This window comes from Arachis ipaensis, chromosome B10, assembly GCF_059453495.1.
Source record: "Arachis ipaensis isolate K30076 ecotype BB chromosome B10, ASM5945349v1, whole genome shotgun sequence".
NCBI lineage: Eukaryota > Viridiplantae > Streptophyta > Magnoliopsida > Fabales > Fabaceae > Arachis > Arachis ipaensis.
Window position 1 is genome coordinate 63,658,533 of NC_142435.1, and position 15,620 is coordinate 63,674,152.

The following is a 15,620-nucleotide window of genomic DNA, read 5'->3' on the forward strand; positions in this document are numbered from 1 at the left end:
CTCTCCTTCAGCTCAAACCGGCAGTGGATTTGAGCTCACCAACGATAGCAAGGGCTCGCGCCGAGGACGACGACAGCGAGGCTCGAGGCGACAGTGGCTACTTCACACAGAACAGCAGCGTGATGGTGGCGTGACGTCATTGACAGAACACAACTCTTCTCCCTTCTGCATTCTATTCGATGGTGCTTTCACTCCCTCTTCACTTTTACGGCATTGACTACCTGACAGCGGCTGCGTGGGGATAGCAGTGGCGGCGAGGCTACAGCGCCTCCTCCTCTTCCTCTACTTTATCAGATCCCTCTCTCTATTTCTCCTTCCCCCTTTTCCCCTTCTTTCTCCCTCTCCGCTCTTCTCTGTTCTTTCGTTCCCTCTTCTGTCTCCCATTTCTTTCTTTTCTTTCATTTTACCGTGTGTGTGTATGATAGGGGAAAGGGTTAGTGGCGGCTAGGCTTAGGTACAAAAGGATTAGGGTTTTATGTTTTATTTTTAAGGTTAGGGTTTGATTTGGGGCAATTTGAAATTAGGGATATTTTGCTAAATTGAGGTTTGGGTAATTTTACAAAAATTTGGGGATATTGTAATTAATTGAAATCTAATTTAATCCCAAAAATTACTTTAAAGATATTATTTAATTATCAATTTGCTAATTAGCTTTTAATCAAATATTCTAATTTAGAATTAGAAATAATATAATTAATTTTCTTTGTTTATAAAAATTAAAGTGTTAAATTCTAAAATCTCAACTAAATCATATAAAATTATTATTCCTTTACAACTGCTAAACTTTATAATTTAAATATAAAAAAATATTCAATAATTATGAAATTAAGTAACATTTCTATTTTAATTATCAGAACCTTATTTAATTATTTTCAATGAAATAATTTATGAAAATAAAATCTCTAGTAAATGAATAAAATTTGGAATCGGTTCATAATAAGATTTTTCAAAAGTTTTAGGTCTTACAGTGCCCAAGACACAGTAGGCGCATGGTACTGGCACAACTAGCTGAACTCTCTGTTCAGGGTGTCACGCGTACGCGTAAAGCAAGTGTACGCGTGACTTCTTTCGTTTTTCTTTTCGTAGAGGAATACCTACAATGACAATTTTAATATCTAAGCAAGCAAAATAGGAAAAATAACTATACTAACCAAACTAACCAAAATAATCAAGTAATCAAGCTAACAACCTTGGAATTCTCATAAGACATTCATAACTCAAGTTCACTAATCAAACTCAAGAAATTCAACCAAAGAAATGAAAACTAAAAAAAAGAATTTATGCACGAGAAAGATCATACCATGGTGGGGTGTCTCCCACTGAGCACTTTTCTTTAACATTCTTAAGTTGGATAGTCATGAAGTTCAATTTTCTTCCTTGGGGGGTCCTTTAAAAGAAAGATCTCCAACTCCTTGTCGCCTTTGGGCTTGACACCATGAGGAAGCTAGGGCTTCAGGGATGACTCAAGTGAATGACAGCATAAGGCTCAACCTTCTCTACCGTATAAGGGCCTTCCTATCTTGACCTCAACTTTCTGGGCATGAATCTCAGCCTTGAGTTGTATAGTAGCACTTGGTCACCAAATCTAAACTCTTTTCTTGTAAAGCCTTGAGTTTTCATATTCTTTGAACCTTAAACACTCCATTTCTTCCAATTGCGTGTTCCTTTCAACTCCGGCCTTTCCCAAATCCAAATTGCATCTTTTACGGTCCAATATATGCCTTGTGCTCAACTTCTACCAGAAGGTGACATGCTTTCCCATAGACTAACAGGAATGGACTCATGCCTATTGGTGTTTTATAGGCCGTCCAGTAAGCCCATAAAGCATCACCGAGTCTAGAACTCCAATCCCTCTTGTAACATCCCGCATTTTTAAAAATCTAATTATAAATAAATTATTTTTTTATCTTATTAAGTTTAAACTTTATAATTTTAGAAATTATTTTGTTAGAAATAATTAAATAGATTCGGAGATAGTTTTATTTCGAATCAATTAATATTTTTAAGTAATCTAATTATAATGGAATATTTTGTATAATTTTAGTAATTGAAAAATAAAAAAAAGAATTGTATAATTTAATTTAAGTAACTATTATCCTGAAAAAAAAAAGAGTTACGATTTATTTTATTAATTTGATATCTTATTTTATAAATTAAGTAATTAATAGTAATTAAATTAGTTTTATTAATATTTGGAGTTTAAGTTGATTAATATTCTTATGTAATTTTTATAATTGGTTATTTCAAATGCTTTGGAAATAAAATTTAGTAATGAAAGTATTATATAATTTAATTTAGGTAATCTCTAATATGAATGAATTATGGTTTATTTTATTAGTTTGAACTTTTAGAGATTAATTTATTAGGAATGATTAAATAAATTTTTATAAATACTTTAAGTTTAAGTAATTTTATTATAATTAGATATTTTGTAAATTGAAATTAAAGTTTCGGTGATAGAAAAATAATAAAACGTTATATCATTTAATTTAACTAATTAGTATTGAGTTTAAACTGTATTTTATAAAAATATGATTAATATGTTTATTTTATAATTTAAATTAAAAATAATTGTTTGAGCTCATTGATATGCTGATAAATAAAATCTTATACATTTTGAAAGTAATTTTTATGAAGTAATTTTTATGGTATTATATTTGAATCTTAAATTGTTATTCTATCTCAAATATTTTGTAAAGGTTGTTATATTACTCATATACATTATACCTTAACCTTAAATTCCTAATTAAAAACCTAATTCTACCCTAAATTCACAAAACACACGCACAAACAGAATGGAAAAGAAAGGAAACAGGGGAGCTCGAGGGGGGAAAATAGAAAGGGAAAAGAAAGGAAGGGGAAAGAGGGAAGATGGGGGAAAATGGAGAACAGGAAGGGAGACAGAGGACGAGGGAGAAGAAGAGAGGGGGAGGAACAACGCTATGGAGCTTGGCGCCGCTGCCGAGCTGCTGTCGCAGAGAAGAAAGGGAGAGGCGAACGTGACCCACGGAGGAGAGGAAGGAGCTGCCGTCGAGCCACGCCCCTTTGCCTTGTTCGTGTATCGCCGTTGCTGTTCGCTGAGGGTGAGACGCGAAGAGAAGATGCTGACCCGCACCATCGTGCCTCGCTATCTTCGTCGAGCCTTCATCATTGTCGCTCCCTATTCCCGTTGCCATCAGGGTTTGCTGCCGCTGCCATTGAGAGTGACGCAGCAGAGGAGGAGTCGTTCCTCTTCCGCCGCCGTCGCCGGAGACGTTGGTTGCTGCTGTTCATATGGGTGAGTTCGTTGTTTCCTAGTTACCGGAGCCACTGTCTATGAATCTTTTGTTGCTTTAGAATGACCTTGTCCCTATCTTTAATGTTCCTGAGTACACTATAGTTGTTGGAATCGTTACAGCTAGAACTTGTCACCGGGGGAGAGAAGCGGCTGCACCATCCTCTTCGTTTTGACATTGAACCTCTATTCCTAACCCTGTAACGCTCTTGCTCTTGTTCTATTTGGTATTTTGTTTCTCTATTATGTTCTTATTTTAATTACGATAGCCAATATCTCTGTTTTAGTATTATGGTGTTATGCTGAAATTGCCGAAATTGCCATTGCTGCGAGCGTAACCAGAATTGATGCTGCTGCCGCCGTCTCGGTTGCGTTGAAATCGCTGCTGCAGTTGCCAATTTAGACTAAGCAGGGATTGTTGCGTTAAACTATGCGATTGCGACATCGAGGTAGGGGGTTTAAAACGATTTCAATTTAAGAATGCCTACAAGGTTTATTGAATAACTGCAAATAGATTTAATAGCTGTGAGTAATTAATTGATTATGTAATTATTGAATTGTGGCTGAAATTGTGATTGGAATGGTTGTGATTGTGATTTGGAACTGTTGATTTGTGATATTGATTGATTATGTGGATTGGGAATTGCTTGATGACTAATTGCTGAGAATTTCTGAATTTTAATGGGTTATGTTGGATTTGTTGCCATTGAATTGTTATTTGGTATATTGTAATGTTAATGAACTTGGTTGGTGGTTGATTTGGAATTATTTTTGAGGGGTTTTGAAGGGTTGGATTTTGAATACTAAATAGATTGCTGAAAAACTGATTTTTGAAATTAAAAGGTGACTTTGGAAGTGAATCAGTTATTAAACGATAATCGAAATGATATAAGAGCAAAGGCTGAGTAAAGTATAATAAAAGTTGTTGTTGGGACTCAATTTTGAGAAGTTTGAATTAATTATAGAACTAGTTATGATTTTTCGAAGTTAAAATGTAAAACTTAATTTTCTGCATTATTTTTAAAGGAAGCCAGAAACTTTGAAAAACTATAACTATGTCTGTGATTATCGGAATTGCGTGGGACCAAGTCCGGATTGAGCTTGGGGATATAGGGAACTGGACTGCTGAATTTGAGACTTTTTCACTAAGTTTATGATTTATGGTGAATTTTTGAATCATGGATGTAAAAACTGGTTTTTCTGCAGAACGTTTAACGCAGCAGCAACTTGATTCCTCTATTGGAAATTCTGCAGTTTGAATTTTGAAATGGAACTAATTTTAAATAAAACTTTATTCCTATTATTTTAATGACGTAAAATTTCAGAACAATTGGACTTGTAGTTTTAAAGATATGAATTTTTGAAGGATGATGCATTATGCAGAAAAAGCCAGATTCTGTTTCCTTAAATTAGTAAATTTGGGAGTTTATAACTTTTGATCCTGGATAGATATTGAGATGTAACCAATTGGAGGTGAAAATTAAGTATGTTTAGTATATGTGATTTAAATTTCAGGATTTTCTATGTTTTAATAAGTGAGTTATGGGACTTGGAAGAGGTTGTGTTCAATGATTTGTAAAACAGAATTCTGCAGAAAATTACCTAACTTCCAAGCTACGTAACTCCTTCATTAAAAATGGTATGACCCTGGAACCAATTGAGAAAGAAATTTGGATGAGTTATGTTTAACCACATTAATTTTGAAGGTAGTTAGATTTAATTTGGATTTTATATGAAATTTCAAATGTTGTATGGTGCTGTTGTCTTCTGGTTTTAAAATACTGCAGAACAGTCACGGTTTTGCTTATATTCCTGAAGCTATAGTCAGCGAAAAATTATGATTTTTGATTTAATAGAAAGCTTAATCCGAGACGGTCGCATGGATATAAAGTTTGCGCAATTCCAAATTCATTTGATATTTTACAAAACAAAATGGAAATCAGGCTGCCAAGTTGTGTTGGTAATTATTTTGGATATGGAATTTAAGAAATAGATTTTCTATTATCAAATATTTTTGAGAATATATTGCTGTGGCAAATGCTGAAAGAGGCTGATGAACTGTTGAGAAAGAAGGAACCCGTAAGGGTGGATAAGTCCTATTTTTAAAGGAGATTATGTCCAAATTTTTATAAAAAATATAAGGACTTAATCAAAATAAATATTCAAGGCTTATTTAATAATAATAACTTCAATAATTCTTTTAAGAAAAGAATATTTGGTTTATGAGATTGTTGGTAGGGGCGTGGGTCTAGTCCCGCTTGCTCAGTGCGTAAACCATTATGCAAGGATGGTGGTTTTGTCCCGCCTGCAGTGAGGACGGTGGTTTTATCCCGCTCACGTATTGATAAATTGTTCAGCAAGGACGGTGGTGTGATCCCGCTTGTATATTATTTTATGTACCCAGTAAGGATGGTGGTTTAATCCCGCTTACTGTGGAGGCAAGGACGGTGGTTTAATCCTGCTTGCGAGTTCCGGACAAGGATGGTGGTTTAATTCCCGCTTGTCTATGGAACCTACGAATAAGGATGGTGGTCTAATCCCGCTTATCCGAGTCGGGTCTGGCAACATAACCAACGCGTGAGCTCATGGTCAGTAGGACAGGCATGCATCATATGCATCTATGTGACATTGTTTGGGTGTGTATATTGTAATTGGTTTGCCTAAGTGAATAATTCTGTTAACTGCTAATTGCTATACTTGATATAATTGCTCTTGATTGTGTTTGAACCTCATTACTTGTGTTTGTAACTGATTGGCTAGAATGTGGTGAATTGGGTGCTGGTTGAATTGCTTGGACCTGAGGCCGTGATTGGATTGTGTTTGAATTGAGCTGGTTCAGCATAGACTTAATGAACCTATGCTTGGAACAGATTAGTCATTCATACGGTCAAGGAAAACTTTTAAGATTTTTATAAAGGAAAATATGGATTTAGAATTTTGGATAATTAACTGATGCTTTATAAGATTTGGATTTTTGAATGTTATGCGGTTGGTTTTCAAAATAAAAGGTTGACACGGCGAGTAAAGATCACTGCAAATGAAAACAGTTTTTCTTTTAAATACTTTTGAGTGAAATTAACTATTTGCGTTTTATTCTTTACTTTCACGGCATTCTCTACCTCTACTGAGAACATGTGGTTTGGTTCTCACCCCCAAATTTTCCATCCTTTCAGCGACAGGTTTGAAGACGCAATTTGAAGCTGCGAGCGATCAGTAGGCTTTCTTTATGGTTTTAATTGCTTTCATAGAGTTCCCTCACTCTTGTCCTTTGAGATTTTATTTTACATAGAGGGGTAGGTTTAGTATATTGTATTTGAGTTTTATTTGGTCTCTTTTATATAAGAATTATTATCAATAATATTTATATGATTATTATTATTTGTGAATGTTTGAATTATGAATTTAATGAAAAAAAAAAACAACAATTTTCTGGCATTTTCTTAAAACTGAAACGCGAACTCGATACAAAGGCTTGATAATTAAGTAGTTAATATTAGAAAAGGTTACGTAATGTTCTTTCTAGTAGAAATACCCTGACTTAAGCAAGGTATTTTGCTGGACGGGATGTTACACCTCTTATGAAGATTCACTATCTTCTCCAAAATTTCCTTAATCTCTTGGTTAGAAACCTTGGTTTGACCATTGGTTTGGGAATGGTAGGTATTGGCCACCTTGTGAATAATTTCGTACTTCTGTAATAATGTTGCCATTCTTTTGTTACAAAAATGTGAACCTTGATCGCTCACGATTACTCGTGGCGATCCAAAACGGAAAATAAGGTGATTTCTCACAAAAGAGACAACAATGTTAGTATCATCAGTGCAAGTTGGAATTACTTCCACCCATTTAGAAACATAATCCATGAATAACAAAATATACAGAAAACCATTTTGAATTTGGGAATGGACCCATGAAATAAATGCCCCAAACATAAAAAATCTCACAAAACAACATAGGTTGCTGAGGCATTTCATCCTTCTTGGATATATTACCAAATCTTTGGCATTGATGGCAAGAGTTGCAAAAGAGTTTTGCATCTTTAAACAGGGTTGGCCACCAACTTTCACAGTCTAATACCTTTCTTGCTGTTCTTTGAGGGCGACCACTTTCAGAATAGTGGCACTCCTCTAATATAGACTGGAATTCGGATTGAGCCACACATCTCCTAAGCACTTTCTTTTCCTACATCTCCACAAGTAAGGGTCATCTCATATATAATATTTGGACTCGCATTTTAGCTTGTCCCTTTGGTGCTTAGAAAAATGTGGAGGGAAGGTATGGCCTACTAAGTAATTGGTAATTGATGCAAACGATAGAGTAACTTGAGAAATTGCTTGCAAGGTGTCTAAAGGAAAAGCATCATTCAGATGGGTGGAATCAAACTCCAAGTGTTCAAGGCAGCTCAAGTGGTCCACCACTAAATTTTGTGACCCACTCCTATTCTTGATTTCTAAATCAAACTCTTGCAAGAGTAATATCCATCGGATCAATCTAGGTTTAGATTCTTTCTTTGCCAAAAGATATTTCAAAGCCGCATGATCCGAATATACTACCACCTTAGAACCAAGTAAGTATGCCCTAAATTTATCTAAAGCAAAAACAATGGCTAATAACTCTTTTTCGGTGGTAGTATAATTTGATTGTGCACTATCCAGAGTCTTAGAAGCATAGGCTATAACATAAAGATCCTTACCATCACATTGTGCAAGCGTGGCCCCCAATGCATGGTTAGATGCATCACACATGATCTCGAATGGGCTACTCCAATTTGGCCCTCGCACTATGCAAGCTTTAGTCAAGGCATCCTTCAATGTGTCAAATACTTCCTTGCAAGCATCATTGAAATCAAACTCTATGTCTTTTTGAAGCAAGAAAGAAAGAGGTAAAGCAACTTTACTAAAGCTATTGATAAAACACTGATAAAAACCTGCATGACCAAGAAACACACGGACTTTCCTCGTAGAAGAGGGGTAAGATAACCCAAAAATAACCTCAACTTTAGCAGGATCAACAGATATACCATTGCTAGAAATAATGTGGCCTAGGACAATACCTTGTTTCACCATAAAATGGCATTTTTCAAAATTGAGTACAAGATTTGAACCAGCACATCTTTCTAACACTTTAGCAAAATTATCCAAGCAAAGATCAAATGAGTCTCTATACACATTAAAGTCATCCATGAAAATCTCCATACAATGCTCAAGAAAATTAGAAAAGATGCTAGTCATGCACCTTTGGAATGTCATAGGTGCATTACATAAGCCAAATGGCATCCTCTTGTATGCATACTTTCTAAAGGGACATGTAAAAGTAGTCTTTTTCTGATCTTCAGGAGCTATATGAATTTGAAAATAACCAGTGTAATCATCTAGGAAATAGTAGTGTGATTTACCTGACAACCAGTAAAGCATTTGATCATGAATGGGAGTGGATAGTGATCCTTCTGGGATGCTACATTCAATCGATGGTAATCAATGCAAACTCTCCATGAAGTTCGCACTCTAGTTTCCATGACTCTCCACTCTCGGTCTTGACCATGGTAACACTCAATTTTTGGGCACAACTTGCACGGGGCTAACCTATTCGCTATCCGAAATCAGATAGATGATATCGGCCTCCAAAGGCCGAGTGACCTCCTTTTTTATAACCTCTTTTGGGGTTGAAGGACGGGTTTGGCTCCGTCTTCTAGGAAGATATGGTGCTCACAAGTGTGCGGGCTTATACCCACAATGTTCGCTAAACTCCACCCTATAGCCTTCTTATTCTTTCTCAACACTTTAAGCATTTTTTCCTCTTGTTGGGAGGTGAGCTCCTTTGCAATTATCACCAGGAGCTTTTGATTGTCATCAAGAAAGGCATACTTAAGATGGGGAGGTAGAGGTTTCAACACCTCACTTAACTCATGACTTGGCACATTATTATCCAGCAACATTGGAGGTGGCAAAGTGTCTTCATCATAATCATTAGCAAAGTGTTTTCATCTCATCAAAGGCCCCATTGTGAACCTTGGCCATAACTTCATCAATAATGTCACACTAAAAAATAGAATGATCCTCTAGAAGATGCTTCATAGCTTCATCTAAGTTAAAGCTCACGACTCTTCCGTCAATCTCAAATGAATAGGTACCCGAGAAGGCATCAAGTTTAAATCGAGAGGTCTTCAAGAATGGCCTTCCTAACAAGATAGATGAATGTATTCTGGAGTCATTTGGAGGCATCTTAAGGATATAAAAATTAACCAGAAAGTCAATCTTTTGATGCTCACCAAAACATCCTCAGCAATACCAACAACATAAATTTTGCTCTTATCCGCTAATATAAAACGTGCCGTCGACTTTTTCAATGGCGGAAGGTTTAATTCATCATAAACAGAAAGAGGCATAATACTTATGCATGCACCAAGGTCACACATACAATTAACAAATTGAACACCACCTATAGTGCAAGAGACTAAATAAGGTCCAGGATCCCCACATTTTTCAAGAATATCACCCATCAAACCCGAAATAGAACTTGCCCAAGGAATGGTATTCAAATATTGATCATTTCCTTGTTAATGCATAAATCCTTTAAAAGTTTAGCATATTTAGAAACTTGGCAAGTTGAATCAAAAAGCGGAATTGTTACCTTAACCTTCTTGAAGATGTCCACCATCTTAGGATCCAACTCCAATCGTTTATTTGCCTTCTTTGCCAAGGTTGGAAATAGAATTGGGATAGGCTCTTCTAAAACATCTTCATCTTTGGAACCTCTAGCTCTAGCTTGATCTCTCTTCCTCAACAACCTCTTGTGTTTCTTCTTCTTTAACATCCTCTAGTTCAAGCATATTTTCTTTATGAGTAGCCTCTTTCACACTTGAATCTATCAGAATCCTCTCTTTTAATGTACTGCTGGACCTTAAAGTGATAGCATTGAGGCTACCTTTGGGGTTGGGTAGTAGTTGAGAGGGAATCACATTTGAGCTTGAAGGTTGGGAGGGGCTTTGGTTATGGTTGGAAAGTAGAGACATATGGAAAATAGCTTCGGTCAAGGTAGCCATATAAGTGTCTTGTTTCTTTTGATATTCCTGTTCCTCTTGGAGAAGGCGAAGGATGTCATCTAATTGGGGTTGGTTTGAAGAAGAAGAAGGGTAAGTAATGTAAACTCCAAATAATTGGCGAATAAATTAATTATTAATCAAGAAAATTAGAAAATTGAATTTTATAGTTTAATGAGATAGGGCTAATTAAAATAAGAATTTTGACACTAATTTTAAAGAATTTGGCCCAAGATTGGACTGAATGGGCTCGAACTGGGCCCAAAGCACAAGTATTTAAGCCACACATTAGTCTTTTCTTCCCCAAAATGATGAGAATCATGCTGAAGGGGCTGAAGAGGTGAAGAACACACCAAAACCCTCACCTTTCAAATTTCAATTCTTTAGAACTTTCAATCCGGAGATTCGATCGTTGCACCGTTTATGGCCACGCGACCACCGCGTCGAGCTCTACGAATCTATCATAACAATTTCATAAGTAAGTCTCATTGCCACCTCAGATGCTCTGCCCCTAAATTTTCAAAAGTTTATGAGAGTGTATATTAAGATTTTGTTGGTTTGGTGTTTTAAATTTGAATTAAACTTACAGGAATTATTGGGTCTAGCTCGCTTGAGTTGTGGGTCAGGTAAGCACTGTCACCCTTGGTATATATAGGTTGAATTAATGAGCTTTATGTTGATTTTGGTGGTAATTATGATAATAGATTGAAATTGATTGTTGGATAGAGCTAGTTTGAGAAATTGGAAGCTAGAGGGCTAACCTTGGAGGATGGGTTTTGCATGGTGAGGAGCTGGGATTTTGAAGCTTCAGGTGTGATATATAATTAAAGTGTTTCGGGTTTATCGGGGAATCAGCCAAGGTATGATTTTTGTTTCTCATAACTAAAATATAATGTGTCATAAAAACTTAGGTTAGTTTACCATAGGATAAGAATTGAATTATTGATATCGTTGATGATTGTGAGTTTGAGGTTGTTGTTGGTGCTATATTGAACTTGGATTGTTGGATATGAAAATGATGATGATGTATATAGAAAATGTTTTGTTGAATTTGAATTGTTGCATTGAAAACTTGATGGAGATGGTAAATTGGTGTATTGAGAAATGATGTGGTATAGTTGGGATTGGTTTTCAGCAATTATGATAAGTTTTAAAAATGGTTGAAAATAAATTTTAGTGAAAATTGAGGTTTAGCAATCTTTGGGAATTTTTGTGAAAAGTTGAATTTTGACCAAACTTTGGTGAGCCATAACTCGACTTCTGGACCCCCAAACTGTTTCAAACTTATCTCATATAAAAACTGGGTCGATGAAGTTTACACCGTTTGAAGAACGGGTGAAAAATGTTTAAAAATGAAAAATTTATGCGTGTCCGATGTTCGGTATGCAAAACTAAAATTCTGCAACACTTAGCCAATTCGCCACCTAGTTTAATTCGTGTACGCGACCACCTGCACACGATGCGGCCATTCCCTTTCGGTTTGGTGTCTTGCGTACGCAAGCAGGTGCATGCGTACGCGAGCAATGGGTTTTTGAGGGTTTCGTACGCGAACACTCGCACACGATGCATCCATTCCTTTTGGGTTTGGTGTCTCGAGTATGCGAGCGAGTGCATGCGTATGCGAGCAGGGGAAAAAGCACCCCCGCGTACACGAGCCTCTTCCATGTGTATGTCGCATCCCTGAAATCAGCAAAGTGAGTTTTGTTTTTTAAAATACAATTTTGAACCTCTAAACCTCTATTTTCACTCTTTTAGCCCCTAAACCTTAGTTGTAAGTTTAGTGGTGAGAAGAAGGTAGGGAGGAGTGTTAACTTGGAGATGAAAAAAGTTTGAAAAGTGATGAATTATGTACAAGAATTGTAGAGAATGATATGTATATGATGAATATGGCCATTATGAATGATAACTGAATAATGATGATTGATTATAAATGAATATTAATTGTTATGTGGCTTATGCACTTCTTTATTTGAGAAACGAGTTTTCCTGGGTAGATGTCGTGGCTTGCCGCCACGAGCTCTAGGTTGAGACTCGATATTCTATTGACCGTACGTTACAAGATGTGGCTGGGCACTTTAACTCCCCATAAATTCCCCCAATGAACCAAATTTATTTATATTTGAGAAAAAGCTATGCATAGACTCTTGGAGATGCACGCACGAGGGACTGTCCAGGGCTTAGCAGCCAAACATGTCGGGTTGACTTGATAATTGACAGATGAGACTCATCAGCCATATGATAGGCGTGCATCATATGCATCTATATATTTGTTTGGTGTGCTTTGTTTTGAATTCCTAACTGATCGCATAAACTACTTGCTACCTATTTATCAATTGTATCTGAATTCTAATTGTGATTTCCTTGCATGTAATATCTGTTTTTAAGAGTAAATGATTCCAATGGCGGTTGGAAGGTTCGAAGGAGTTGGAAAGGGGAGTGTTAGATGTGTTTTATATGATTAAATCAAATGCCTAAAGTTGTAGGATCACATTTGGCTTTCCCGGGACAATATATGTTAGTTATGTGGGCACTGTTACCATGCTAAGAACCTTTGGTTCTCACCCCATACATATTTTTTGGTTTTCAGATGCAAGACGTGAGGCACCTCACTGAGGGATTCTGGAAGTTCCTGAAGTGAAGGATTCTAGCTTTTGGGGATTCTATTTTGGTTTTTGATATATATATATATATATATATATATATATATATATATATATATATTTATATATACTTTATATCTCTATTGTATATATTATGTTTTATCCCTCTTAGAGGTTGATTTGGAAAAACAGGTTCTGTAAACAGTATATTAGGTCATTTTGGGATTCTCATGTATATATGTACATATGTTTATCTGCTCTATTCAGTTTTAAACATCGCGAGCCGGGTTAAAAGCCTTGTATATATATATATATACTTGTATGTATATATATATATATATATATATATATATATATATATATATATATATATATCAAAGAATAGTTTACCCTTATCTTGCTTCGGTTATTTTAACGTTTACTAGAGCGCTGCGCCTTTTTTGTTTAATGCTTATGTTTTAACCTTCCTTCAAAGGCTCCTAGATAAAACTTCTTTTTCACTATATTGTTTATAAGATTTAGTTTTAGAGGTCGTAATACCTCACCACTTCAATTTTATGACTTAAGCATAAGACTCTGTGTGGTAGGGTGTTATATTATGGTATCAGAGCAATTCGTTCCTGTAGAGCCTGAGGGACGGACTAACTATGCTTCTGTGCATACTATATGTGTGTGTGTCTATGTGCTATTAGGATATGGAACTGATATATTTGGCATCAATGTGTATGAGCATGCATTTGTGACTTTGAAGCACTAATCTTGCGATATTGAGACTAATCACCTTGATATCGGTTGTTTGGTGTGTATAAAAACCGGATAGCCTCGTGGATGCGGTTGTGGTCGAGAAAGATGTTGAACTAGTAACGAAGAACCCGAGACAAACACGAATAACCCGTTTAACTTCATGGCTACTTTGGAGAATATGGCTGCTGCGATGCAGGCCACTGCAGAAGTGTTGGATCGGCAGGCGAATAATGAAAAATGGTGGGAATGGAAATTAGGGCCCGATACGCTGGCAACTTTCTTGAAAGTTAATCCACTAATATTCAGAGGGACCACGAATCTGACAGAAGCAAATAACTGGTTCCAGGCAATGGAGCACGCGTTACAAGCACAACTAGTGCCAGAAGATCAGTGCGTTAAATTTGCAACCTATCAGCTTATGGGGGAAGCACTGCAATGGTGGCAGGGTACACGACGCCTTCGGTAGCAGGGTGACAATGATATAGCCTTGGATGCCTTTCAGGCTGAATTTGACAAGAAATAATTTCCAAATTCAGTCCGGATGTCGAAGGAACATGAATTGCTACAGGTGAAACAGGGTATAATGTCAGTGGCGGAATATACGAATAAATTTCTAGAATTGTGTTGGTTCTCTCAAATCTGTCAGGGCGCTCCAGAAGACTTCTAAGAATGGAAATGCATTGAATAGGAGGGAGGACTACTGATAACTGCGCATCATGTTATGTTTTTCTATGCTTTTTTATATAAAAAATTAGTTTATAATGCCCAATTATTGAGTATTTATTGTGCTTAAGTTGTATATTGCTTTGATCTTTTGATTTGATGAATTTTGTAGAAAATGGTTGAAAAAGAAGCAAAAAGCACAAAACAAGCATGAAAAGAAGAGAGGAACTTAAAGGCTGAAGCAGAGAAGAGAAGAATCAGGGGAAAGCGCCTTTGGCGCTACGTTCTCCCCAAGAGCGCTACACAATAGAAAGAAGAGCGCCTTTGGCGCTACGTTTGTTCCAAGAGCGCCAGCGAAAGAAGTTGGAAAATTTCGCCAGTGACGCGTACGCATGAGAGTGATGTTTTAGCCAACAACGCGTATGCGGGGGTGACGTGTATGCCTGAAAGTGATATTTTTGAAGGCCACGCGCACGCGTGGGCGAAGCGTACGCATGGAAGAGTGCCTTTGACACTAACACTACGCCTTTGACACCAACGGTGAGGGTCACACGCACGCGTGGGTTATGCGTACGCGTCAGTGCACGAGCGCTACGCTTTCTAGAAAAATGCTACACAAGCCTGGAAGCATCATTCTAGCTCAATTAATCTCATTCCAAGTCCATTTAAATGTCAAGCAAGCAATCCCACAATTGTCAACCAATCAAGGCCACAAGAATCATCTAGAATAGTTAATTTTCATTTGATTGTAATTTGCTTTCAATTTTATTTCAATTTGTAATTTAGGATAGCCTATATAAAGGCCTTAGTTTCATGGATCAGGGGAATCAGATGAAGGGTCTTCGGACTCCTTCTTCTCATCCACTCTTCTCTCCTTCTCCACTTTCTTACTTGTAAATATTTTAGTTATGAATCACTAACTCTTTCCATTGGGAAAGAGAGCTCTATTGCTATTTGATGGATTAAATTGTTTTTATTCTTCTTCTTCTCTTTATCTCTCTTTGATTTACTTGAAGGAATTTCATTCTTCATGTTAGCATTCAATTATCTTGGAAAAGAGATTGAATGTATTTGGTTTTATGTGAACCTTGGAAGAGGAATCATAAAACTATGCTTGAAAGTCCTTCTCACACTTTAGTAGATTTGGGTATGGATGGGATATTGTGACATTTAATCTCTCCATTATTTGGGTCTAGGAAAGTGTGTGTTATAATCAGGGACCAAGCTTCATCTACTCTCATGAGCAACTAGACCAAGAAATTGGCTATTGATCAAGATTGGGGAGATTGAGTTACCAAGG

General features: G+C 36.5%; 1 protein-coding gene across 1 annotated transcript; it reads left to right on the forward strand.

Annotated features, from left to right (window-relative positions):
- Positions 1 to 2,881: 2,881 nt before the first annotated feature.
- Positions 2,882 to 3,677, forward strand: LOC107621717 (uncharacterized). Its single transcript, XM_016323729.3, has 3 exons — positions 2,882 to 3,277; positions 3,398 to 3,474; positions 3,617 to 3,677. Exons 1-3 carry the CDS (start codon positions 2,882 to 2,884, stop codon positions 3,675 to 3,677), a joined length of 534 nt encoding a protein of 177 aa, XP_016179215.1.
- The last annotated feature ends 11,943 nt before the right edge of the window (positions 3,678 to 15,620 follow it).